The sequence below is a fragment of the Pithys albifrons genome, chromosome 29 (genome assembly GCF_047495875.1).
Source record: "Pithys albifrons albifrons isolate INPA30051 chromosome 29, PitAlb_v1, whole genome shotgun sequence".
NCBI lineage: Eukaryota > Metazoa > Chordata > Aves > Passeriformes > Thamnophilidae > Pithys > Pithys albifrons.
In genome coordinates this window covers 4,709,696-4,733,103 of record NC_092486.1, presented here as the reverse complement: position 1 = coordinate 4,733,103, position 23,408 = coordinate 4,709,696, and the positions used below count along the sequence as shown (strand labels likewise).

At 62.1% G+C, this 23,408-nt stretch overlaps 2 protein-coding genes across 3 annotated transcripts; one reads left to right on the top strand and one right to left on the bottom strand.

Moving 5' to 3' along the window:
• Positions 1–363: 363 nt before the first annotated feature.
• Positions 364–4,559, top strand: BRF2 (BRF2 general transcription factor IIIB subunit). The gene is made up of 4 exons (XM_071579126.1): positions 364–695; positions 1,882–1,941; positions 2,247–2,568; positions 3,224–4,559. Exons 1-4 carry the CDS (start codon positions 533–535, stop codon positions 4,314–4,316), a joined length of 1,638 nt encoding a protein of 545 aa, XP_071435227.1. The 5' UTR covers positions 364–532; the 3' UTR covers positions 4,317–4,559.
• A 220-nt stretch (positions 4,560–4,779) lies between these two features.
• On the bottom strand, positions 4,780–23,135 carry ADGRA2 (adhesion G protein-coupled receptor A2). Of its 2 annotated transcripts, none has more exons than XM_071579210.1 (19): positions 22,839–23,135; positions 16,170–16,241; positions 13,117–13,188; positions 12,941–13,012; positions 12,716–12,787; positions 12,454–12,617; positions 12,172–12,385; positions 11,448–11,612; positions 10,612–10,813; positions 10,389–10,538; positions 10,095–10,256; positions 9,721–9,930; positions 9,450–9,651; positions 9,020–9,228; positions 8,778–8,905; positions 8,258–8,381; positions 7,989–8,134; positions 7,738–7,827; positions 4,780–7,486 (listed from the first exon to the last, which is right to left on the bottom strand). In XM_071579210.1, exons 1-19 carry the CDS (start codon positions 23,054–23,056, stop codon positions 6,286–6,288), a joined length of 3,873 nt encoding a protein of 1,290 aa, XP_071435311.1. In that variant the 5' UTR covers positions 23,057–23,135; the 3' UTR covers positions 4,780–6,285. The 2 variants fall into 2 exon arrangements, with proteins under 2 accessions (XP_071435311.1, XP_071435313.1); XM_071579212.1 differs by lacking the exon at positions 22,839–23,135 and adding an exon at positions 16,510–16,541.
• Positions 23,136–23,408: the final 273 nt, after the last annotated feature.

The following is a 23,408-nucleotide window of genomic DNA, read 5'->3' as shown; positions in this document are numbered from 1 at the left end:
TTCTCCTCCTCCTCCTCCTCCTCCTCCTCCTCCTCCTCCTCCTCCTCCTCCTCCTCCTCCTCATCCTCCTCCTCCTCCTCCTCATCCTCATCCTCCTCATCCTCCTCATCCTCCTCCTCATCTTCCTCCTCCTCCTCCTCCTCCTCCTCCTCCTCCTCATCCTCATCCTCCTCATCCTCCTCCTCATCTTCCTCCTCCTCATCCTCCTTTTCCTCCTCCTCCTCCTCCTCATCCTCCTCCTCCTCATCCTCCTCCTCCTCATCCTCCTCATCCTCATCCTCCTCATCCTCATCCTCCTCCTCATCTTCCTCCTCCTCATCCTCATCCTCCTCGTCCTCCTTTTCCTCCTTCTCCTGCCGGAACGCGGCGTGCGGGGCCAGCGCCCGGGCCGGGCGTGCGTGGAGGGGCGAACCGCGAGCCGCGCCGCCACTGGTGGGTTGTGGAGGAGCCGCATCACCATTGGTGGGTTGTGGAGGAGCCGCGCCGCCATTGGCCGGCGCTGGTGTCTGAGCGTTGCGGTCCGGGCGCGGCGATGGCGGCGATGGCGGAGCGCGGGCGCTGCCCCGAGTGCGGGTCGGCGGCGCTGGCGGAGGACGCGCTGTACGCGCAGCAGCAACTCGTGTGCACCGCCTGCGGCTGCGTCCTGGCCGAGGGGCTGCTCACCACCACCTACACCGAGGAGGAGCATCTGCGGGGTGCGGCCCGGGGGGGTCTCGGTGTCCCCTCCCTCCCTCCGGGTCCCCTCCCTCCCTCCGGGTCCCCTCCCTCCCTCCGGTGTCCCCTGCCTCCCTCCCTCCGGTGTCCCCCTCCCTCCCTCCGGTGTCCCCTCCCTCCCTCCGTGTCCCCTCCGGTGTCCCCCTCCCTCCCTCCGTGTCCCCTCCCTCCCTCCGTGTCCCCTCCGGTGTCCCCCTCCCTCCCTCCCTCCCTCCGGTGTCCCCCTCCCTCCCTCCGTGTCCCCTCCGGTGTCCCCTCCCTCCCTCCCTCCCTCCCTCCCTCCGGTGTCCCCTCCCTCCCTCCCTCCCTCCCTCCGGTGTCCCCTCCCTCCCTCCGTGTCCCCTCCCTCCCCTTGATTCAGGGACTCCTCAAGAAAAAGGATTTTATCCCTTTTCCATAAAATCATAATGGTCTTTACTAATTTTTAATCAGACTTGCTCTAGTTTTGTATTTTATGTTAATTTTTGGTTCTAGTTTGTAGCCAAGTCTGCCAGTTCTCACAACCAGGCAGAGCTTCAGACAAAGAGGAATTTAAGCCTGGAGGTGCAGGATGGACTTTGAGAAATAAACCAAGAACCTTGTTTAGATCAGAGTCTGAGCTGTGAGAAATGAATCAGAAACTCTGGATTAGAGGCTGAGCTGTGACAGGTTTAATTAAAAGGAAATGCAGAGATCAGAGCAGCCCTCAGAGTGTTCAGAGTCCCCCAAATATCCTGCCTGGCTTTGGGGAGGGTTTCAGTTCTAACTCAGGATATGAACCTGGAAACACAAAATTTCTGATCATCTTTGATGGGGTGACCCCTCCATGTTCCCAGTGCTGAATAACAGGAAGGATTTTTTTCTGTTCTATTGGATTTGAATGTCTGGGTTTATTTTTGATTCACCTGGAGCTGTGACAGGTTTAGTGCAAAGGAAATGCAGAGATCAGAACAGCCCTCAGAGTGTTCAGAGTCACCCCAATATCCTGCCTGGCTTTGGGGAGGGGTTTCAGTTCTAACTCAGGATATAAACCTGGAAACACAAAACTCTCACTGAGCACCTTTGGTGGGGTCACCCCCCTGTGCCCAACGCTGAATAAAATGAAAGGTTTTGTTCTATTGGATTGGATCGTTTCTGAATCCCCCCTGGAATCACTGCAGGACCGTCTGACCTAACCCTGTTTTCCAGAGGTGGCCTATTCCCAGAGCACTGGGCAGAGGGAGCAGCTGAGCTGCCGCCTGCAGCGAGGTAAGAGCTTTCCCTGCACACCCTGAGCCTCCCGGGCTGCTGCTCCTGTTTGGTTATTTTTTATGATGCAAAAAAAAAAAAAAATTGTTAAAAGCCTTTGGAGCTGGTGGCAAATCCTGGATGAGGCAGCTGGTGCTGCATCCAGCCAGCACTGAGGGACTGGGAGGCTTTTTGACACCCTCTGTGGGGCTGCAGGAACCCACCTGCCTCCGAGCCTGTGCCTGGGCTGGGGGAATGATCCCTGCCCTGGAATTCTGAGGGGAAAACTGCCCCATCCAGAGGCTGAGGGTGGTGTCTCCCCACAGGGATCCGGCGGGTCCGAGACCTCTGCAAAGTGCTGAAGCTCCCGGCGGCCTTTGAGGACACAGCCCTGTCCTACTTCCAGAGGGCTTTCCATCTGCCTGCCTTCCACCAGGCCAGCCTGGAGAAGAAGGAGCTGCTGGGGGGCTGCTGCGTGTTCGCCACGTGCCGCCAGCACAACTGGCCCCTGACCGTGGGCACCGTCTGCTCCCTGCTCTACGCCAAGCAGGAGCTGTTTGCCGGCGTCTTCCTGAGCCTGCAGAGGGAGCTGGGGCTCTCTGTGCCCGCCCTGAGCCTGGCAGACCTGGTGAACACACACCTGAGCAGGTAAGGGGGCCCTTCCAGCCGTTTGGGGCAGGGCAGGGACCCACAGGCACAGCCAGGTGAGCTGAGGGACACGGGGGTGGGCACGGGCTGGTGTTTGCACCTCTCTGGTCACACCTGAGCTGTGATTTTCTCATCTCCTCAGCTGGGAGAGGGAAGGGTACCCTGAATTCCAGAGGGGGGGAACCCTGAATTCCAGAGGGAGGTACCATGAATTCCAGAGGGCAGGGTACCCTGAATTCCAGAGGAAGGTACCCTGAATTCCAGAGGGAAGGGTATCCTGAATTCCAGAGGAAGGTACCCTGAATTCCAGAGGAAGGTACCATGAATTCCAGAGTCCCAGAATGACTGAGGCTGGAAAAACCTCCAAGGTCATTGAGCCCAAACTTGTCACCCAGAGAGGCTCAGGGTGGGGGGAAATGCTCTGACCTTGCTGCAGGCACTGAGTGCCACATCCAGTCGTTCTTTGGACACCTCCAAGGGCAGGGACTCCACCACCTCCCTGGGCAGCCCTTTCCAATGTTTTAACAACTCTTCCCATGAAGAAATTCCCTGCTGTCCATGAGCAGCAGCCCATGGCAGGAGCAGGGCGTGTTTGTCCCTCCCTGCAGCCACATCTCAGCCACTTCCCCTCACTGTGTCCGCTCTGCTCCTGCAGCTTCCAGCTGGTCCAGCCCTCAGCCAACGTCCCTGCCACATTCCTGGAGGACAAGGAGAAGCTGGTGGCCCGGACCATGGGGATTGTGGAGCTGGCCAGCGAGGCCTGGCTGGTGACGGGCCGGCACCCGGTGCCCGTGGTCACGGCCGCGGCGTTCCTGGCCTGGCAGTCGCTGCAGCCCCACGGCCGCCTGTCCTGCCCCCTGGCACGGTTCTGCAGGGTGGCAGGGGTGGACCTGCCACCCCCTGCCCACCTCAGGCTGAGGGAGCTGCTGGAGATCCTGCTGGGAATGGCCTCCCAGCTGGCCTGGCTGCGCGGCTTCAACCTGGACAAGAAGACGGTGGTGAAGCACGTGGGGGACCTGCTGCAGCACCGCCTGTTCCTGCTGAAAAACGCCTTCTGCCGGCAGGAGGGGGAGGCACAGCCCGGTGGGCAGAGCTCCTCAGGCCAGGGATCGCCAGCTGGGGGCACTCCAGGCCAGGACTCCCTGGATAACAGCTCTTCAGGCCAGGACTCCCTGGATAACAGCTCCTCAGGCCAGGACTGGGCAGGACAGGATTCTTCAGGCCAGGGCTCTCTGGATAAGGGCAACCCAGGCCAGGACTCTGTGAATAAGGGCTCCTCAGGCCAGGACTCCACAGGCCAGGATTCTGCAGCCCAGGGTTCTGTGGATAAGGGCACCCCAGGCCAGGACTCCATGAATAAGGGCTCCTCAGGCCAGAACTCCCTGGGTAAGGGCACCCCGGGCCAGGACTCCATGAATAAGGGCTCCTCAGGCCAGAACTCCCTGGGTAAGGGTACCCCGGGCCAGGACTCTGCACACCAGGACTCTGCAGGTCAGGGCTCTCCCAGCTCTCCTCTGGTGACACAGAAGGGCTGTCCCTTGGCAGGGAAGCACCAGCGTGGGGGCCCCCTGAGGCCTCTGCTCCCACCCTGCCTCATCCATCCCAGGAAGAGACTCCGGCTGGTGCCTCCAAGTGCTTCAGACTCGGCCCTCACTGGTGACGAGCCCATCTCTGACAGTGAGATCGAGCAGTACCTGCGGAGCCCAGAGGAGATCCAGGCCTTCATGAAGGCCAAGGCCTGGTCCTGAACGTCACTGTGGCCCAGAGGATGGTCCAGTGACATTTCTGGGACCAAAAGTGTGAATTCCTCCAGGGACAGAACACTTGTGCTGTGGAACAGTCACACAGGGAACGGGGTTGTGGGGCTGGAGCCACCTTTGTGTTCTGGACCAGCCTTTTTATGCTGACTGCTTTGGGTCTTGTTAACATTGCTGATAGAAATAAAGTGCAGGTGCCAGGTTTTCCAGGGCAGCCTCACCTTGGACTTCTCATCCTTCAGCTGAATAAGTTTGTGAGTCAAAAAACCCCAGGCTGGGCTGTATTGAACATGAAGTCTGAGAGAAATAACAGTGGGTGGGTCTTGGCAGATTGGCAAATCTTTAATATATTAAACAAAACATATCTGCTAGAAACATTCTATTCATATAAAAATGCAAAAAGACCCCTTTAAAGACATTTCTTTGGCATATTTTCCCCTCCCTCCCACCCTGGATATTGCAGGAAGCTCTGTTGATATGTCATTCGCTTGTAAACAGACAAAACAAAGTGTAATTAAGAATCCAAAGCTTTTTCTCTAATACTGTCACAGTGCAGCAAGCGATAGAACCAGGGGGCATCAGCTGCAGGGGCCACAGCAAGGGCTTAAACTGTGTTAAATACCAGGGACAGTGAAATGCTGAAGCATCTGAGCTGGGCAGAGAAGCCAAGGCAGACGGGGAGCGGCAGGTTAAGCCCAGGGGTGCCCCAGCCCTGCAGGGTGAGGGGTTCTGAGCTGAGACCAAGCACCACTAAGTGCTTTTTCCTCCCCTGGTTCGTGGCCCCTGCTGGCCCCACGACCCCTTGGAGGTAGCTGTGTAATTAAACTCATTTGCACACTGGGGAAACTGAGGCAGGGGAGGCTGGAGAGGGCACAGGAGGCACCAGACTCCCCTCCTGCATTGCTGCAGCCCTCCCTACAGCCTGGCTGTTTTACCTGCCTGCTGGAAGAAAGGGGGGAACTTGTTTTTCAGTGGGAACAATAAGTGCTTATCCAGGTTCCAGCCCTTTGACTGCATCGGGGAAACTGAGGAAGGTCCCTAATTCCTTGGCCTCGTTATCCTGCTTTCCCAGGACTGGTCCTTGCTTCCCAGGGAGGTTTCTCTGCTTTCCTAAGAGCAAACCCAAGTATTTTGTGGATTAAGGACATGGACCTGCTCTGGGTCTCTCTCACATCTTGGTTCTTTGGTGCTTTGGCACAGTCCTGGCTCTGGCCCTGGCACAGCTCCACCAGCCCCCACCCCATTGCATGGCTTGTGCCTCTGAGGGCCTGGGAGCCTTTCCTGGCAGTGACTTTAGTGTCTGGCATTGGAGCAGTGCAGACAATCGCCTCACCTTGGAGCTGAGGCTCCTCTTACCTTGTGCTTGGCTTTGCAATATGGCTTTGGCACCGCACAACCCCCAGGGCTGAGCGCCGGTGTCTGACACGCGGACAGAAACACTCCAGAGGCAGCAGCTGCTCTCCAGAAGCCGCTTGCTCAGGCTGGGGCTGTGATGCCTGGACATAAAGGGCACTTGGGGTGGTCCCTCAGCGGGAATATTGCAGTCGTGGCACGAGCGGGCCCTGTCCCAGTGCCCACCCCCTCCCAGGGAACACGGGTGGGGAGCGAGGCCCTCGCATCACTTACGGCTCTGTCTATACATATATATACATTCAATAATATAGCTTTGAAAAATAGACATTTCCTCTGTATAATATAAAATAGCATTTAGGATCAGTCTCGAGTGACATGCAGGAGTGATTAAAGCACGGTTGCAAATTCCTGCAAGGATTGCCTGGAGCTCTCCTGGCACCACGGCGGGAAGCTCAGAGCCTCCTCAGGGAGGGCAGGTGGGCCGAGGGGTCACCAACACCCCCAGCTGTGCTGCCCATCCCTGCTAGTGCATGTGGCCATTCCTGCAGAGCAGCTCCAGCCGCGGCTCCCGGAGGACAACGCCGTGGCCGTCGGTCCTTCCCCGCCTTCACACGGTGGTTTCGCTCTTCCAGAGGCCGGTCTTCATGCCGGCCACGCTGTCGGCACCGGCCAGGTTGATGTCGTACTTGCTGCCCTTGAGGCCGCCGTTGTGGCTGCCCACGTTGAGGGGGTATGAGCGGCGCTTCGCCTCCCTCTCGGCGGCACCGCCCGGCCGCAGGTTGTCCCGGCTGGCGCTCCTCCGGCGGCCCTCGGCGAAGTCGGGTGCCCGACGCCCACCGTCGCTGCCCTCCGAGGGGCTGGGGGCTGCCTCCCCATCCTGGGGCACCCGCGGTGCCACGCGGCCACCGCTGGCCGGGCTGGTCCTGCCGCTGGGGTAGCTCTCGGAGTGGCTGTTGTGGAGGCTCCCGCTCTCGCTGGACAGGTGCTCCAAGGGGCCCCGCAGCATTTTCAAGCGGTGGTGCTTCCCATCCCGGCACGGCTTAGTTCTGCCCCGGTGGCTCCTGCGGCCGTGCAGGTTGCTGGTGTGCCTGAGGGGCTTCCCATCGGTGGGGTCTGGCTCTGGGCAGGTGGGTGGGCGGGCATCCACCTGGCTCTGGGCTACCTGCAGGTTGGTGAGCTTGCAGCGACCCCCGGCTGAGCTGGCGCTGCTGGGTGAGGAGGAGGAGGAGGCACCAGAACGAGCCGCCTCCGGGTCGCAGCCGATGAAGACCTGCGAGCCATCCTCCGGCCCCAGCCCAGGGTGCACGTAGGCCTGCATGGGCAGCGCATTCCGGTAGGATGGGCAGCAGGAGAACCAGGAGCTGAGGACGTCCCGGCGCCGCAGGCAGTGATGGGTGAAGATGAAGAGCCCCAGCGCCACGGAGGTGATGCCGTAGAGGCAGCTGAAGACAATGTTCAGGTACCAGCGCTGGGACACGGCCATGGCACCAAACGTCCACAGCGCCACATACAGAGCGTGGGTGGTCACCAGAGCCCAGAACTGCACCCGCAGAGAGTAGACACCGTCCCCCTCAGGGCAGGGTGGCCCCGAGTTCAGTGTCACTGAGATGGACCCAGAGTCTGTCAGGAGGTCACCGGTGCCCCCCAGCCGCGGTGGTGGCTCCAGCGGCTCAGGGACGTCTTTCTGGTGTAAGGGTCGGCACTGGAGGCTGAGCCCGGCGCAGAGGAAGTAAATCCAGGTGATGAGCAGGATGAAGGCCACAGGGACGTAGAAAGCTCCCAGGCTGGGCCGCCACACCAGCCAGCAGCTGTGCAGGAAGAGAGGGGCTCTGAGGGGTCATGGTGTGGAGGTGCTCAGTACCCCTGCCCTGATGGCATGGGCTCTGGGCAGCCATGCTGGTTGCCTGGCTGATTTTTTCCCAATACGTGGATATCTCTTGGGAAAAACCACACTGGCCTTTCCCCACCTTGCCTGGATTCTCAGCACCACCAGTTCCCTGTCCCAGCAGAGGGAGGCCACATGCATGGAGAAGAAGGAATGTTGAGCAGGAGCACTTACTAGGGGTTGTTGTCATGGTAGTTGTGGATGTTGACAGCTGCTGTGATCCCACAGATGATGAGGGGGATCCCACCGGCAATCAGGTAGAACCTGCACAGGAAGGGACAGTGTCACTGCACACCTGGAGCCCTCAGGAGAGCACAGGATGGGCTTATCCAGCAGACCAACCCCTGCCCCAGCAGCTGGATGTGAGGTAGGAGATGCTCCTGTGACTCCCCCTGGGCTGGGGCGAGGGGAAGAGGGGTCAGTACCGCAGCATGGGTCTGGGGGCTGGCTGGGACGTGTCCCCATCCGGCTGCTGCGGTGCCTTCCAGGTCACCTCCTTGTAGAGCACTCGGGCTTTCACCGCCATCCAGAGTAGGGTGGAGAGGGAGGAATAGTGCAAGATGATGCCGACCTGTAGGAGGAGGCAACGGTTGGGGAAGGGGGTGCTGTAGATATGGCTGTGCCCCCCTCTGGTCACCATCCTGCAGCCCCCCATGGTGCTGAGCTCTGCCCATCCCCTCTGCCCGGTACCCACCGCCTGGCACACAATCCGGTACCCGGTGAGGGTGATGCCTCCTGCGAAGACGGCGGCTGTCATGGCGATGTGGAAGCAGAGGTTGAGCAGCATGTGCCAGCCCTTCCGTGGGATGAGGATGGTGCTGGAAGAGAGACAGGCACAGCCGGTACCTGTGAGCTCCTGCCCAGGCCTGAGAGTGCCACAGCTCCCACCAGCACAAATCCTGCATGCACAAATCCTGCACCCACATCCAGGCCAACAGCCTGCCCTTGGCTATGGAGCATGGCTGGTGGAGAAGCCCTGGAGGTACATGCATGCACATGGACAAAGGACCAGAACCCAGCACTCCTGGGGCAGTGCCACCTGGAGGGTCATCTCCAGAGAGCCCATGTCCTAGAGGCCATTCCCTAGAGGACCATCCTCACACACCTTCCTCCTGGCCATTGCCATCCAAGGAGCCCCTCCAGCTCCCACAGAGACACCCACTCCAGCACAGCCCCCCAGGCACCTCCTTAGGCACCAAGACAGGCTCCCTCACCCATGGTGGACGATGTAGGTGATGATGGTGGTGAAGAGGCAGAGCAGCAGCACAGCTGTGCAGGTGTACATGGCCGGGTGCAGAACCTCAACAGCACCTCGTGCCTCGCTAGGGAACCCACTCAGCTCCTGCACAGCACAGCACAGCCTGTCAGACCCCACATCCCTGCCCCCTGCCCCACCCCACTGCCCCCCCTGCAGCCCCCAGGTAAGGCTCCCATCCCAGCTCTCACCCACACCCACCATGAGCACGGCCACGTTGCTGAGGTGCCGGCAGTGCAGGGAGGTGACGTTGGGCTCACGGGCAGCCAGCTGGCACCCCTCGGCACTCCAGCCACCCATGCCCCCCAGCACCTCGAAGTTCCAGTATGCAGCCACGGGGTCCACACCCTCCCCGGGGTGCCGCAGTGACACAGCCACTGGCTCCGACAGGTTTCCCACTCCACAGCCGTCTGCAGCGACAGAGAAACCCGGTCAGCAGGACACCCCTCCACCTGCACCCCCAAAGGATTTGGAGGGTCCCCAAATCCTACAGAACATGTTGCCATCCCTAGGGAAAACCCCAGGGATGGCTCCTGCACTGCAGGAACACCCCGCCAACACCCCAAGGAGCCCCATCCCCAAGAAAAGTACCCCATGGGGTAGCCCAAGCCCCCCACCAGGCTGCCCTTACAGGTCCCTGCGTAGATGACCGGGGTGGCCACACTGCGGCGTTTGCCATCGTCGGCCAGCCGGGAGGAGTTCCCGGTGCTGCAGAAGAGTTTCCCGTTGCGGAAGACCAGCAGCTGGAGCTTGCAGTCAGTCCCCGGTGCAGCCGGGACCGGGCTGGCAAACAGGCTGGGGGGCAGCTGGATAGAGGCCAGGGCGATGCTGTTCTGCGGGCACAGGGTCACCGGTGAGCAGGGGCAGACCCACAGCCCCCCTGAGCCCCGGTGTAGCCGTACCTTGATGTGGAAGCTGGTCAGGGAGACGTTGGGGCGCCCTGTGGTGCAGCGCAACCTGAGCTGCTGGTCAGACACAGGCTCGGCTCCCTGTTCGCCCACAGGGGCACGTCCCGGTGGGGTCCCATCCCGCCGCTGGAATGCCACACAGCTCAGCCCCACGTAGCTCTCGGGCTTCACCACGTACGCCTCGAAGGCGATGTTGCGAGAGTTCTGCCAGGCACAGCACCAGGGGGTGGGCATCGGCCCTGGCATGGCCAGAGACTCTCTGGCATGGCCAGAGAGACAGTTGGCAGGGCCAAAGAGACCCCTGGCATGGGCAGAAATCTGACACCAGCCACCCAACCACTCTTCCTCCCTCTCCAGCCCTGCCTCACCACCGCCATGTGCTGGGAGTTGCTGCCCAGTGTGCGGGCTGCGATCCTCTCCAGGGAGCGGACGATGCTGGTACAAGCCTTCTCCTCCTTCTGTGACATCCACAGGATGTGGTCATCCACCAGCATGATGTTGCTGGCCATCTCCACAATCACATCTGTCAGCTGCAGGCACAGTGAGTGACTCCACAAAGAGCCACCGCCGTCTCCCAGGAAAACACCCCAATTCACACTTTTCCACCCCAAAACCACTGGGCAGTGCCAGGGCAAGCAGGGGGCAGCTGAAGGACTCATTACCTGCTTGATCTGGTCCACATAGCCAATAAACTTCTCTATCATCTGGGCCACATAGAGGACATCCACCATGTCCGAGAAGTTGGCTGCCTCGGCCGTGTAGACTCGGAGCTGGTGTGCCAGGGTCAGGGCGTTGGAGGCGTTGATGGGCATCTGCAGAGTGGCACGGCCACGGTCACCAGCTGTGTCCCTCTGGCCCAGCCAAGCCCACTGGCCCCCTGCTCACCAGCACGAAGGTGTAGAGCACCCGGGTGATGTCGTTGGTGTAGAGGCAGTGGGAGTAGTCGCCGTCCTCCCAGCGCCCGGCGCGGTCGCAGCGACGCCACGCCTGCTTCTCACCCGCCGTGCCCGTGCCCGCCGGCCCCGCGGCGAACGGGTGCTGCAGGCAGGGCTGGTAGGCTGTGATACCTGCCAGGGTGCGGGGCCACCTGTGGGCATCCACACACAGTGACCTGGGGGAACCTTCCAGGAGTGGCTCCCCCCATGTGGACCCTGCCCAGCACCACCCACAGGCAGCACAGCCCCTGACTCCTCCCAGCGAGCCCCCACCTGTCCTGGGCTCTGGGGGGGCTGAGGGTGATGCTCCCACAAAAACACCCACCCCCTTCAATCCTGTATCCTGCTCAGCTCTGAGGGGGCTGAGGGTGATGGTTCCCCAAAAAAACCCACTCCCTTCGATCCCATATCCTGCTCAGCTCTGGCAGCACAGGGGGAAGCAGTGGGCTGTGCAGAGGGGGTAGGCACTGCTAATTTAAGACACATTGACTGTGCCAGTAATTCATATTCCGTCAGGGCCCCGACGGGGTTACGGCGGGCGCCCGGAGCCTTTCGTCTCGTGCCAGAGAAATTCCAACACCTCTGCTGCTGGAGCCAGGCTGCGCTGCCGGCACGGGAAGCCCTTCAAAAGCGTGTGCGAGCTCCCCGTGGCCACTAATCGCTACCAGACGCCCAGTCACCTGCGGCAGGATGAGGGGAGGCGAGGCGAGGTAAGCCCCCTGCCCACGCTCCGCGTGGCACTGACCACATGTGTCCCCCCGCCTGCTGCGGCACTGCGACCCCCACCTGAAGTCCCCGCGGTTGTTGGTGACCCGCTCGGCAGGGCAGTAGGATGCCGAAGTCTCCAGCACCACGATCTCCACCTTCTTGCTGACGTTACCCTGGGAGGTGGAGACAGCGCATTCCCACTCGCCGTTGGCAGAGACGTGGATGTTGGAGAGGATGAGCTCGCTGAGGGCAGAGGGGATGGGCTGGCACGGCGGGGCTGTCCCACAGCGAGCCCTCAGTGTGGTCCCCCAAGCTTGGGGTGCTCAGACACACATGTCATGAAGCACAGGAGGTGCCCACACTTGGCAGCCCACCAATGGCACTTGGTACCCAAAACCTGTGAGCCCTTCAGCCACGAGTGTCTGTCCCCATTGCCCTCTCCATGTGATCTCTATTGCCAACTCCATCTCATTTCCACCCCTGTCCCCATGTCACCCCCATCCCCATCCCCATCCCATCTCTATCCCCATTCACATGTCCATCCCCATCTGGTTTGTATTGCCAACCAAATCTCACCTCCACTCCTGTCCCCATCCCATCTCTATCCCCATTCACGTATCCATCCCCATTCATAAGTCCATGCCCATCCGGTCTCTATTGCCAACCCCATCTCATCTCCACCATCTCATCCCCAACCCCATCCCATCTCTATCCTCATCCACATGTCCATCCCCATCTGGTCTCTATTACCATCCCCATCCCCATCCCCATTCCCATTCCCATCCTGGTCCCCACCCCTGACCTGGTGATGAAGGTGCAGTCATGGATGAGACTCTCCTCCACGATGACGCCTGTCCGCTCGTCCTCCTCCACGGGCTCGTGGTTGTGGAACCACCGGATCTGGGTGCTGTTATCCAGGTACGTGGCCGTGCACTGGAAGGGCAGCCGGTCGCCCTGGAAAACCACCTGGCGCAGCGACGGGATGAGGTGGTGGGTGTGCAGCTCCGGGGCGCCCGCTGCGGGGGACACAGGTGAGCCCACGCCGCCGCCGCCGCCGCCGCTCCCACCCCCGGCCCCGGCTCACCGCAGCGGAGCTGCCCGTCCCGCGCCGCTCGCAGGGCCACGCCGCGCAGCCCCCGCGGGAACACGCACGCCGTTCGCTCCGAGATCTGCGCCGAGCGCTCGCGGGCCCAGCGCAGCACCCAGCGCAGGTTGCAGTCACACGTCAGGTACTCGGTGGCAAAGTCCCTGCAAGGGACAGCGTCATGGAGTCACCCACCAGCTCTGAGAGCCTCTGCAGGGACACTCCCCTCCCTGAGTGCCAAAATCCTGGGACACAAACTCACACGACTTTCAGGGAGGGGAGCTCATCGAAGACACTGGGCGGGAGGCTGGAGAAGATGTTCCCAGACATGTTCCTGAGGGACAGGAGAGAAAGGTGGCATGGAGTAGACTGGGGACCTGCTAGGAGAGGGGACACCTTCTTGCCCGCCTCGCTGTGCCCACAGACTGTCCCTCGCTCAGGAGCCAGGGGAGAGGGCTGGCCAGGATGTCCCCAGGGAGCTGCTTACAGCCGGAGGAGGTTGGGGAGCCCCTGGAAGACGCTGGCGCTCAAGCAGCCGATGCGGTTGTTGGAGAGGTCTCTGTAAGGTGAGATGAGGGACTGTCAGGGCTGGGGACAGCCTGCTGTCCCCGCTGTCCCCAGGGCCAGCCCTGGGTGCTCTTGGGGGGCTGTGCTGGCACTTACAGCCGCTTCAGCTCGGGGAGGCCGAGGAAGGCACCTGGCTGGACTGTGCTGATCAGGTTGTTCTTCAGGTCTCTGTGGGGAGAAAGACACAGACCCTGGGGTGTGACATGGGGACCCCCATCCCCAGGAGACACAATGCAGGGGGGCCAAGGGCACAAGTGTACCCCATCCACCCCCAGCCTCCATCTTCTTCCTCAACCCCACAGGCACTGGAAACACCCTACAAGGGTCTCATTAGCAGTTTTCCATCCCATTTCTCCCTCGTTATCTCTCTGAAGGGCACAGGGGAGACACGAGGCTCCTTGTTGCTCTTAGGGGGATGCCAACCCCTTGGCACACTCTGAGTGCACCAAGGAGCATCACGTGCCCGTGCACATTGGCACTGACTGCCAGCATTGGCCCTGCATTGCTTCCGTAACAGCGGTATCCTGGTGGGTTATCTGCTGTGTGTGGGATAAGAACATGGCCCTGGATGGGCTCTGCAGTCCTCAGGAAGCTCATTTGGGTGATTAGCCTGATTGCAGGCATGTATCTAATCAGGGGCTGGTCAGGCTGCCGGCAATGCTGGGAGCACTGGTGGCATCAGCTGCTCCATCCAGCCCCTGGGACCCGAGGCAGCTCCTGCCGAGCACCGGCGCTGTCCGGGAGAGGAAATGGGATCCATATGGATCTGTGTTTATTTATAGCAGTCTCCACGGAGCTCGACGCTGGATCTTCAGCTGCTCCGCCTGCGGCCCTGGGGACACCCCATGAACCACAGCCCCATTGGAGGGCCATGAGCCAGTGCCTGGGATAAGGAGAGGCACAACCCCTTCCAGCAGACCCAGAGTGCAGGGGGGTGGGAGTCCAGCCAGAGAGACATGAGGGGCCCTGCAGGGAGAGGAAACGTGGCCGGCGTCAGCCCAGCCCCACTCGGCTGATGCAACGGCTCTGCACGCGCCTGCCTTCCCCGGCATTCCTGAGGAGCAAATGCGCGTCCTGGCGGCTCCCACAGCCAGCAGTGCAGGCAGGTGAGCACAGGTGAGTGCTGGTGCTGAAGGAACAGCTCCATTCACCTGTACCGCCACCACGTGCCGCACCAATAACAGCCACACTGCCAACACCTGTCCTGCAAACACCTGTCCTGCAAACCTGTCCTGTCCTGCAAACACCCACCTGGACATGCCAAGGGAGACCAACAGTGCCAGACCTGCTGCCCAGTGGAGTTTTCCATGGACTCCCAACCCTCAGACCACACTCCAGGACACCCTGCTAGCCAAAACACATCCACTGACAACACTTGAGCCCCCGGCTCAGTTCTGTGGGGTCTGGGTGCTGCAGGGACCACCAGCTGGGGATGGGACAGACTGGGGACCATGCTGGGCCCCAGAGGCTCAAAGCCAGACCAGCACTCAGCTGCTGGGAGCTTTCCTCACTCAGGCACCTCCTCCTGCAGGCTGGGGCCAGGGCTGTTGCTGCTGATTTCTGATAAGGCTCCTCTCTCTGCTCTGCTTGTTTGCCTTCACATTTCCACTAGTCCCTTTGTGTGTGTGCTCGGGGATCTCCCATCACTGTGTGTGCATGAGGACCCCCATCACCACATGTGCACAGGGACCCCCATTGCAAACACTGGCTCCAAAGGCCTGATCCATCCTGGTGCACTGCTCAGAGCCCAGTACTGCGGGGTGAGCCTGCAGCCATGCTGTGCACCCACCACAGACAAGGACAGATGAATGGACAGAGCCTATCCCTGTCCCTTCTGTCACCCTCTGAGCCCCTTCACAGCCCCCCAGGGCCATTCCCAAGCAGAGTTGTGCTAATGAGGGTGCACGGCCGCCCGCCACATACCAGCCCTGCTCAGACTCATTAATCTCATTACACTGCTACAAATCAGCGGAGATGCCAAGCCCAGAGAGGCAGCGGTCCGTGGGGGCACCACTGAGAGCCCAGGAACTGGTTCTCCCCATCATGCTGGGACACTGAAGCGCCCATGGTGGGTAGCTGGGGTGGGTGGGGACCCTGCAATCCCCAAGATGAGAAGTGAGGGGCTCTGGAGCTTCCACCATGTCCCCACCACACCAACATGGGCTCTCCACAGGGCACGTCCATGCTGTGACCCCAAACCAACCTGATGAAAATAATTATGGCTCCAGTCAAGGGCAACCAGGCACTGCACAGTGCAATGCAGCCAGCCTGGGGTCAGGGAGCGCTGCCCACCACCCCAGACCCCTCCAACCCCGTGGTGACCAGGGGGTGACATGGGGTGGCTGCTCTATGTCCCAGGGCACAGAGATCTTCATGTGGATCCTGGACACCCTGGGGGCTGCAGAGTCATGGTCCTCCCCAGCTGTGGCTCCACTGCAGCTCCGTGTCCGTATCTACGTTAATCCCTCCCGCTAATGAGAGCTCGGTGCCAGGAGTAGGAGGTGACCCCCGACCAGGACCCACACTGGGGAGGGCTTGGCCATGTGGGTTGGTGTCCCCAAGGTGACTGTTTCCCGCTCAGCCCCAAAGCAGTCCCAGGGGATTTCCACGGAAGCCTCGGTGGTGCAGGAATGCGCAGAGACCTCCGTGGGGCCACGGCAGGGAACAAAACGCCCTCAGTGCCGGTCCCTGCGCCTGCATACCTACAGATCAAACCCATCTGGGGGCCATAAATCTCCCCTTCTCGCAGCTCCCTCCATAAGAGATGCCTTTCATGGAGAGATAAGAAAGTTGACTTTGTTCAGGGGGACAATGTCGCTTTTCATACCGGCCCTCATGGAGTGTGGCCCCCCCGGGTCCCTCCTGCCCCCCACAGCTCCCGGGGTCCCCGAGATGCCCGTGGGTGCCAGTGGCAAATTCTGTGCCCTAATGCTGGTCCCGCTGCAGCACTTGGGAGTGACACCAGGAGCAGGAGATGTGGGTGGGGATGCCAGCACCCACTCCATTCACACCCCATGGAAGCCCTGCCTGCACCCTGCTGTCCCCCACCCTTCTGCCCGACCTCCCTTCTGCCCTCCACCCCTCTGCCCGCCCCCCCTGCTGCCCCTCACCCTTCTGCCCGACCCCCCTGCTGCCCACTGGGCACTCACAGCTTCTCCAGAGCCCGCAGCCCAATGAAAGAGCCGTTCTCCAGCACTGTGATCTTGTTGTTGCTCAGCAGCCTGTGAGAAGAGCAGAGAGAGAGAGCAGACCTGTTACCCGACCTGCCATGGAGCCCTGACCATGCCCCAGTGACCTGCAGGCTGGAGGGGAGTGGGAACAGCCAGACCCCGCTGTGAGAGGCCACAGCCCCGGCTGTACCACCGCAGTGGTGGCCAAGGTGAGCCCTCAGGGACAGGCTTGCATGGCCAGGTGGGACCATGGGATGCTCTGCATGGTCCATGTGCCATGGAATACCATGTGGTCCCTGTGCCAGCTCTTGGGGTGGACCTGGGTGCAAGGAGCTGCATGGATGGGCGATAACCCCCACGCCAACACTGAGGGCACCCCGAGGACCCGCAGCCAGGAGGGCAACACCAGCTGGTCGTAGCATTGTGGTCATCCCAGGAGCCTCCCAGCACTGAGATTTTTCTCCAAAACAAACAGCTTTACTGGCCAAAGGGGCCCTTGTGGGGAGACGGCAGCGGACGGCGGGCACCAGCACCCGACGGTTAAGTCAGAAGCTCATTAAAGCTCGTCAGTGCAATTAGCAGAGCCAGACACGGCACTCAGGGACCAGCGGTGCCTCCTCGGCGCTCCCGGGCGGCCGCGTGGGCACCGGCGACGCCAGTGCCGGCAAATGTGCCCCGGCGGCAGAGCGGGGGCCGGGGCCGGGAGGGCACCCGGGAGCCTCGGCCGGGGGGAGGCGCGGGGAAAAAAGGGCTCATTGAGGGCCGGGCCGGGGCTGTTTACACACGGCAGGCCCGGCGGCCGGGCTGAATGGGGGCTGTGTGTGTGCTGGGAGCCCGTCCCCTCCGGCCGCGGCAGCCGCCGCCACGCTCGGCTCACGGGCACGACCAGACCCAGCTCGGGGCGCGGCTGCCAAACCCCCCCAGGCTGGCTGGGAGGGAAAGGCCGCGGTCCGGCAGCGCAGCCCCCGCATCCTGTGCTAATGAGGAGCCGCCACCGGGCACCGGCGCGTCCGCCGGACCCCCGACCCGGCCGGCGGGGAGCGGAAGCGCCCGAGAGCCCCGACGGCCGCAAATTGCTTCCATTCCGGCGGCCGGAGCTGTCGGGGCCGCGGCCACGTCTGACCCTCTCCTCCCTGCCGGGACCCCGCTTTGCCGGGGCTCGGCTCGCCCCAGCACCGAGCACGGCGCCGGCTCAGCCCGAGATGTTTCCAGAGCACCACCGCTCCCAGCAAAGCCCCAGCTCCGGGCCACAGCAGCCCCCCGGTGTACCCCAATTCCCTATCACGGTGCCGGTGGGGTCTGTTGCTCAAGGCTCTGCTGGCCCCAGCGGCTCCAGGTTTCCATTCCAGAGGCAGGAGATTTCACAACCCAAAGCACGGGCTGTGCAGGGGGATGCAGCCATGGCCATGGCACAGTGTGGTGGGCAGAGCCGGGACGGCTGCACCCCATGGGGAATGCAGCTCCAGGCCGTCCCTGGCCGAGCCCCGGGGGCGCTCAGTCTGTTCTCAGACCCCCGGCACCCTCTGTGCCTCTGCCATGACACCACAACTCCCGCCTTAAAAGGCAACGCTCCCACGATCCGACAGGATCAGCCGCCCCTGTGATCCACAGCCAGGGATGCTCTCACCGAGGGGCACCTCGGCCGAGCGCAAAGACACCCCTGGAGCCCCTCCAGAACCTCCAGAACCCAGCACGGGGTGGGACACCCTGAGCCGCAGGCACTGCCCATGCCTGCACTACCTCAAAGAAAAGAGATCCTTGACCAAAACAGGGGGTTGACACAAAAAGCTGCACTGACAGCAACAGTTTGCCCAAAACTTTTCTTTCCAGGTAAAACTTTTCCTGGGTAGTGATCCTGGCTCTTCTCTTCCCCCATCCCACAGAAGCCAGCTGGTTCACGCTCCCCCGTTACAACCCACATCCTCTAACACGGGTTTGTTTTGTTTTCTCTAGTTTCATGGATATTATGTTCCAAATTGTTTTCTGTTTGCCTGTGTTTTTTTTTCCCAGGAAGTTCTCATCAGTCTCCACGGGACTTTCCGTCCCCGCGTGTCTGCGGGTGGCAGAGCTGTGTGAGGGCCCTCACCACCATCCCCTTACAGAAGAGCAATTGAGAACCCCCAAAATACCACGGGATCAGTGTGTCTGCAAGGCCACCCTGCCCCAACACGCAGGGGTCACAGGCGAGCAGCCTTTGAGCTGCACCAGGGACCCCACACTGGGACCCAGCCCATGGCACGCAGGGACGGAACCAGACTCCCCTTTCCCGCATCCTCCCACCCCAAACGGCGCCTTCATCCTGCCCAGTACCCCGAGCCCCTCCGGCACCGCGGAGCGTGGGCGGGCGGGGGGTTCCGTCAGGGACAGACCCGCCACGGGGACAATAATCGGCTAATTGAGCGGTGGCTGGAAAAGTCCCTCCGGACAATGCGGGGATTAAGGACCAGGGCGTGGAGTCAAACGGAAACGATGGGGGATGCGTGGTGGGATGGCGGGGGGAACCCCGAGGGGAGCATCCTCCCATCCCGGGGGATCCAGCCCTGGAAGGGGCGCAGCATCCGCGCTCCAACCCCCCCGCTCCGGGGCTGTGGGGGCTTGGAGCCCACGAGGCTGCCGGCAAGGAGGTACAGACCCCTTCTTCTTCTCCTTCTCCTCTTTTTTCATCTTAAAAAGAGGAACCAAAAGGGAAAAAAACAAGATTGTTTTTTCAAGCGTGCTGGAATCCACTTGGATAAATAACAGCTCCAGAAACTGGGCTGCTGAAACAATAAACTTCCTCTGGACCCAACCAAAAAAGGACGCGGGGAGACGGTGGCTCCCCAGCCCGGGAGGTTCCGGGGGGGCCGCGCTGGGGGTGGGGACCCGGCCCGGCTCTGCTCTCCAAGTGCATTAATTCAAAGCATATGCCGGGAGCAGATACGGCGCAGGCTGCGCCCCGAGCACGGCTCGCTGCTCTGCAGAGGGATTTCGGGAAGAGAAAAGAGGGGCCCCGGGGCTGGTGAGAGGTGCTGAAGACTCTGGCGGCGGGGAGGGCTCTGGGGGCGGCAGCATCCCAAGGGGGAGAGGCAGCAACCCAGAGGGACTCCAAAGCTCCTGGTGGGGACCCCACAACATCCCAGGAGGGACTTCATCCACAGCTGCCAGAACTGAGCTTGCATCCCAGGGAGAACCCTGCAGGATCCCAGAGGGGACACAGTGGGACTGAAGACCCCTCAGACCTGGCAGAGCCCCCACTTTGTTTGGGTGCTCGGGGCTGTTCCCCTCCCTGCCCATGCCTGGGCGTCGCCTCCAGCCTCACGTCACACCGGGCTATTTTGGATGGTGAAAATGATTGTTCCAACCCTCGGCTTTTGTTAGCACAGGAAAAACAAGCCCCAGAGAGAGAGGGTGACACCTCCAGAGCCGGCGTGGGCTGGGATGCTCCGGCGCACAGGGAAGCACCACGACCCTCATTCCCCTGGAAACCCAAACCTGATGGAGCTGCAGCCCAATAAACAACAAATAAAAAGCTGAAGAAGATTTGATAAAGGAACCATCTGCAGGGCCCAGGACAGAGTGGCCTCGGAGTGGGGAGTTCAAGTAGAACTGGAAATTGGTCATAAGTCAAAGCCCTCTATTCCCTGCAGACAATCTGTAATTTCAGTGCAATCAAGCTGTGCACATAAATGAGGCCTGTGCTGGAATTCCACATCTGGAAGAGGTTTGGGCTCCCGCCCGTGTGACAGCGGGGCTGGCCGCGGCTCTCGTTAGGGGGATGGCGCTGGATATGGCGCTTTTTCCAGCGGGTGATTAGCACAGGGGTCAGCCTGGGGGGATTAAAGCCTTGTTAATCCATGTCTGCAGTGCCCCAGCACCTCGCAGCCATGCCAGAGGGGTGTTCCTGAGAGGTCCCAAATCCCTGAGCCCCAACTGGAGCAGGATGTGGGGCCGGGGGACACACCATGCCTCAGGTTGCACCGGTGCCAGCCCTGCCAAAACAGCAGGACCACAAGTCAGAATGGGGTGACAGCCCAGTGTGCCGAGGGTGGGACCCTCCCGGGTGGGACCCTCCCTTCCACCCTGCAGGAGCTGGGGGCAGGAATTAACCTCTGGGTATGAAGCGGGGCGGGTGCTGGAGAGCACGTGCTGTGTAACGTCTGCTGGGGCTGCACGGGGGGGTGTGTGAGCACCACCCCACTCCCAGACCCCACACGTGTCCCCACACCGGCTCCTGGCGATCCCTGGGAGGGCCAAAGGAAGGGGAAGGACACACGACTCTGATCGGCAGACGTTCACCATCAAACAACATGTGTCTGGGTCACCGGGACTGAGGCCGAGCCCAGTGGTGGCTGCAGGTCCCCAGGGTGTCCCTCATCCCTCGTCCCCGTCCCTGCTGCAGTGCCATGAGCGTTTCTCAGGCGCGGGGGGTTAATGCGCAGCAGCTGCCGGGGAGGCAGAACGGGATTCCTTAGCACAGGCCTAATAATTAAAGATAAATAAAGAAGTAAAGTGAGAGTGTGGGAAAAACCCAACTGAGGGACCCACAGGGCGACAGAACTCCTCCAGCCAGCCGGCCCCCTCTGGCCACCCGCCTGTCCCCAGCCACTGCCCAGACAGACGGAGCCATGGCCGGGCCAGTCCCTCCCGCGTCGGCGGCTGCCGGGAAGAGCCTCCCCCGTGCACAGCACTCACACCCTCCTGCCTCCAGGCTGGGCCAGACGAGGGCTGGAACACGGCTCTGCTTTGAAGCATTACTGCCTCAGACACACCCTGCAGCTGGGGCAACAGCGATGCTGAGCACCCCGGGGGACAGAGAGGACCTGGCACCACCTGGCACAGATGGGACCTGGCACCCTTGGGCAAGCGTAGGAGCTCTGCTCAGACCCGGCTCGTCTGCAGGATTCAAGATTGGGCTGTCCCCAGCAGGGTGTCCCCCAAGGCACGTGCAGCCCTCGCCACGTGCCCGGACCCCTCCACTCCCAGCCCGCACCTCAGTGGCTCCAGGAGACGCTCCCAATGTCGGAGCCTCTGGTTTTGATTGTTCCATCTGGAAAGGGTTTGGAATAAATCATGTTTACTGCGCGAGAGCAGAGCCAGGGTCACCGCATATTTGTAGGTTTCTGCCTACGCCTGTAGGTTTCATGTCACGTTTTAGTGGGATCATGTAATGCCCTAATGCCTCTGCACGGTCATGCCGACCCCTCCGAGGGAGCCAGCCCAGCACAGGCGGCACAAACCCCCTGTCCCACTGCCAACAGCTGGAGAGGGCACCGGAGCAGGCATGGCATGGGATGCTTTTCCCAAATACAAACTGACAAAAGACTAAACATCCCCACGGGTGTTCGCAAGGGGCTGGTGAACAAGGAAGGGCCGTAGGAGGAAAGACACGAAGAGCAAAGCTCAAGAGTGTGATGGAGAGCCCAGTTGTCACCTGTCCCCAGTGTGTCTCACCAAGGGATGCCCAGGACACTCATCGGTGCTGTCACTCCAGTACGATTTATGCTTTTAATGGGACCATCACTCAGCCCCTGCTGATGGCACCACTTTGCAGAACCGGTGTGTCCCACAGCCACACTCCATGTGGGACAGTGGGGTCAGCAGGGTCCCCTCTGCTGCCACCATCACTCCAAAGCAGGATCCCGTGGAGTGAGCAGCACCCAGGGAACCAGAGCCACGGCAGTGCGACCCAGCGGGAATGGGCGGCACAGGGAGCAGACCCCAACTCCAAACCCCTGCAGCGTCCGACCAAACCCACTCGAGGAGTGGAAGGTGGGAGCCATGACCCACTGGCGTGGGCAGGCGAGCGGCACGGCCACCCTGAGGGGATGACACTCCGCGGGAAAGCGGCGCTCCCCTCAAACTGCGGCGCTGCCAGCACAGCCTCCAATCCAGATTTTAATTCAAACATCTCCGGAGTTATAAATAAACCCTGCAGCGAGCAGCGCCATCGCCGGCCGAGCCCCAACCCCCGGCACGGGGGGCGAGAGGAAGAGGAGCCTTTAGGGATAAAGCAGCAGCTTCAGACCCTTTGCGCAAACCCCAAACCCATTAACCGCTCCTGAGCGCTTCTCGGTAAATATTTCCAGAGAGAACAGTCTCTTTCAAACAAAAACATCCTCCCCAGCACTCAGAAAAGCTGCGGAGGGAAGCGGGAGAAGGAGCCCGTTTCCTGGATTTCCAGCTCACGTCCACAGCAGCCCCGCGCTGTGGCCGCGCCGTGGGGACAGCGGGGTCCCCCCGCGGCAGCGAGAGCCGCGACACCCCTTTATCGCGATTTTAAACCACGTTACTCAGCACCGAGCGACGCTTTAGCTGCTGCACACCCGCTTATTGAGGGGAAAAAGCAACCTCGTTGCGCTCCCCGACGCCGCGGGGCTTCACCCCCGGGTCCCTCCCGCGCCCCGCCAGCACCTGCCCGACCCCGGGAGGTGCGGGGGTTCCCCCGCACGGAGCGGAGCACACAGATCAGCGCGACCCACGCGTGGGTTCCTGTCCCTCCGGGGGCGTCCCAGGGCAGCAGCGCCCGGCGGGAGCGGCGCGGGGAATGCGGGGCATTGCGGGGCAATGCGGGGCCAGAGGGAGATGCCCGGCGGGATGCGGGGCGATGCTCGGGGAAGATGCGGCGGGGGCAGAGGGGCACGGCCGGGGGGTCCCGCTCGCGGTACTCACAGCGTGACGGTGCCGTCGGGCAGCAGGCGCGGCTCGGGCGGCGTGGGGAGCCCCCCGCCGCTGCAGACCACCCTCCGCCGGGGCGCGCCGGGGCCGCCGCTCGCCTTGGCCCGCTCGGCCGCGCACTTGCAGCCCAGGCTGAGCGCGGGGCAGCTCCGCGCCCCGGCCCCGGGGCCGCTCAGAGCCGCCGCCAGCAGCACCAGCGCCGCCGCCCGCATGGCCCCGGCCCCGGGCCGCGGGAACGGGCTCCGGCTCCGCGCCCGCCGCCGCCCCGCTCCCCGGGGCGGCTCCGGCGGCGCCGCCTCCCCCGCTCGCCGCGCTCCACCGCCGGCCCTGGCACCTCCCCCGGCCCGCCCCGGCCCGCCCCGGCCCCGCCGAGGGCAGCGGCTCGGCCCTCCCGGCGGCACCGGCGCGGGGAAGACCCGCACGGAGCACAGCGGGACCCCCGCGGGAAAGGGATGGAGCTCCGTGGGTTGGAACGCCGTGGGGTCCCGCAGGACCAGGAGTGACAGTCCCCACCATCTCTGCATCCCTCTGAAGGGCTCCGGGTGTCCCCACTCCGGGCCCGAG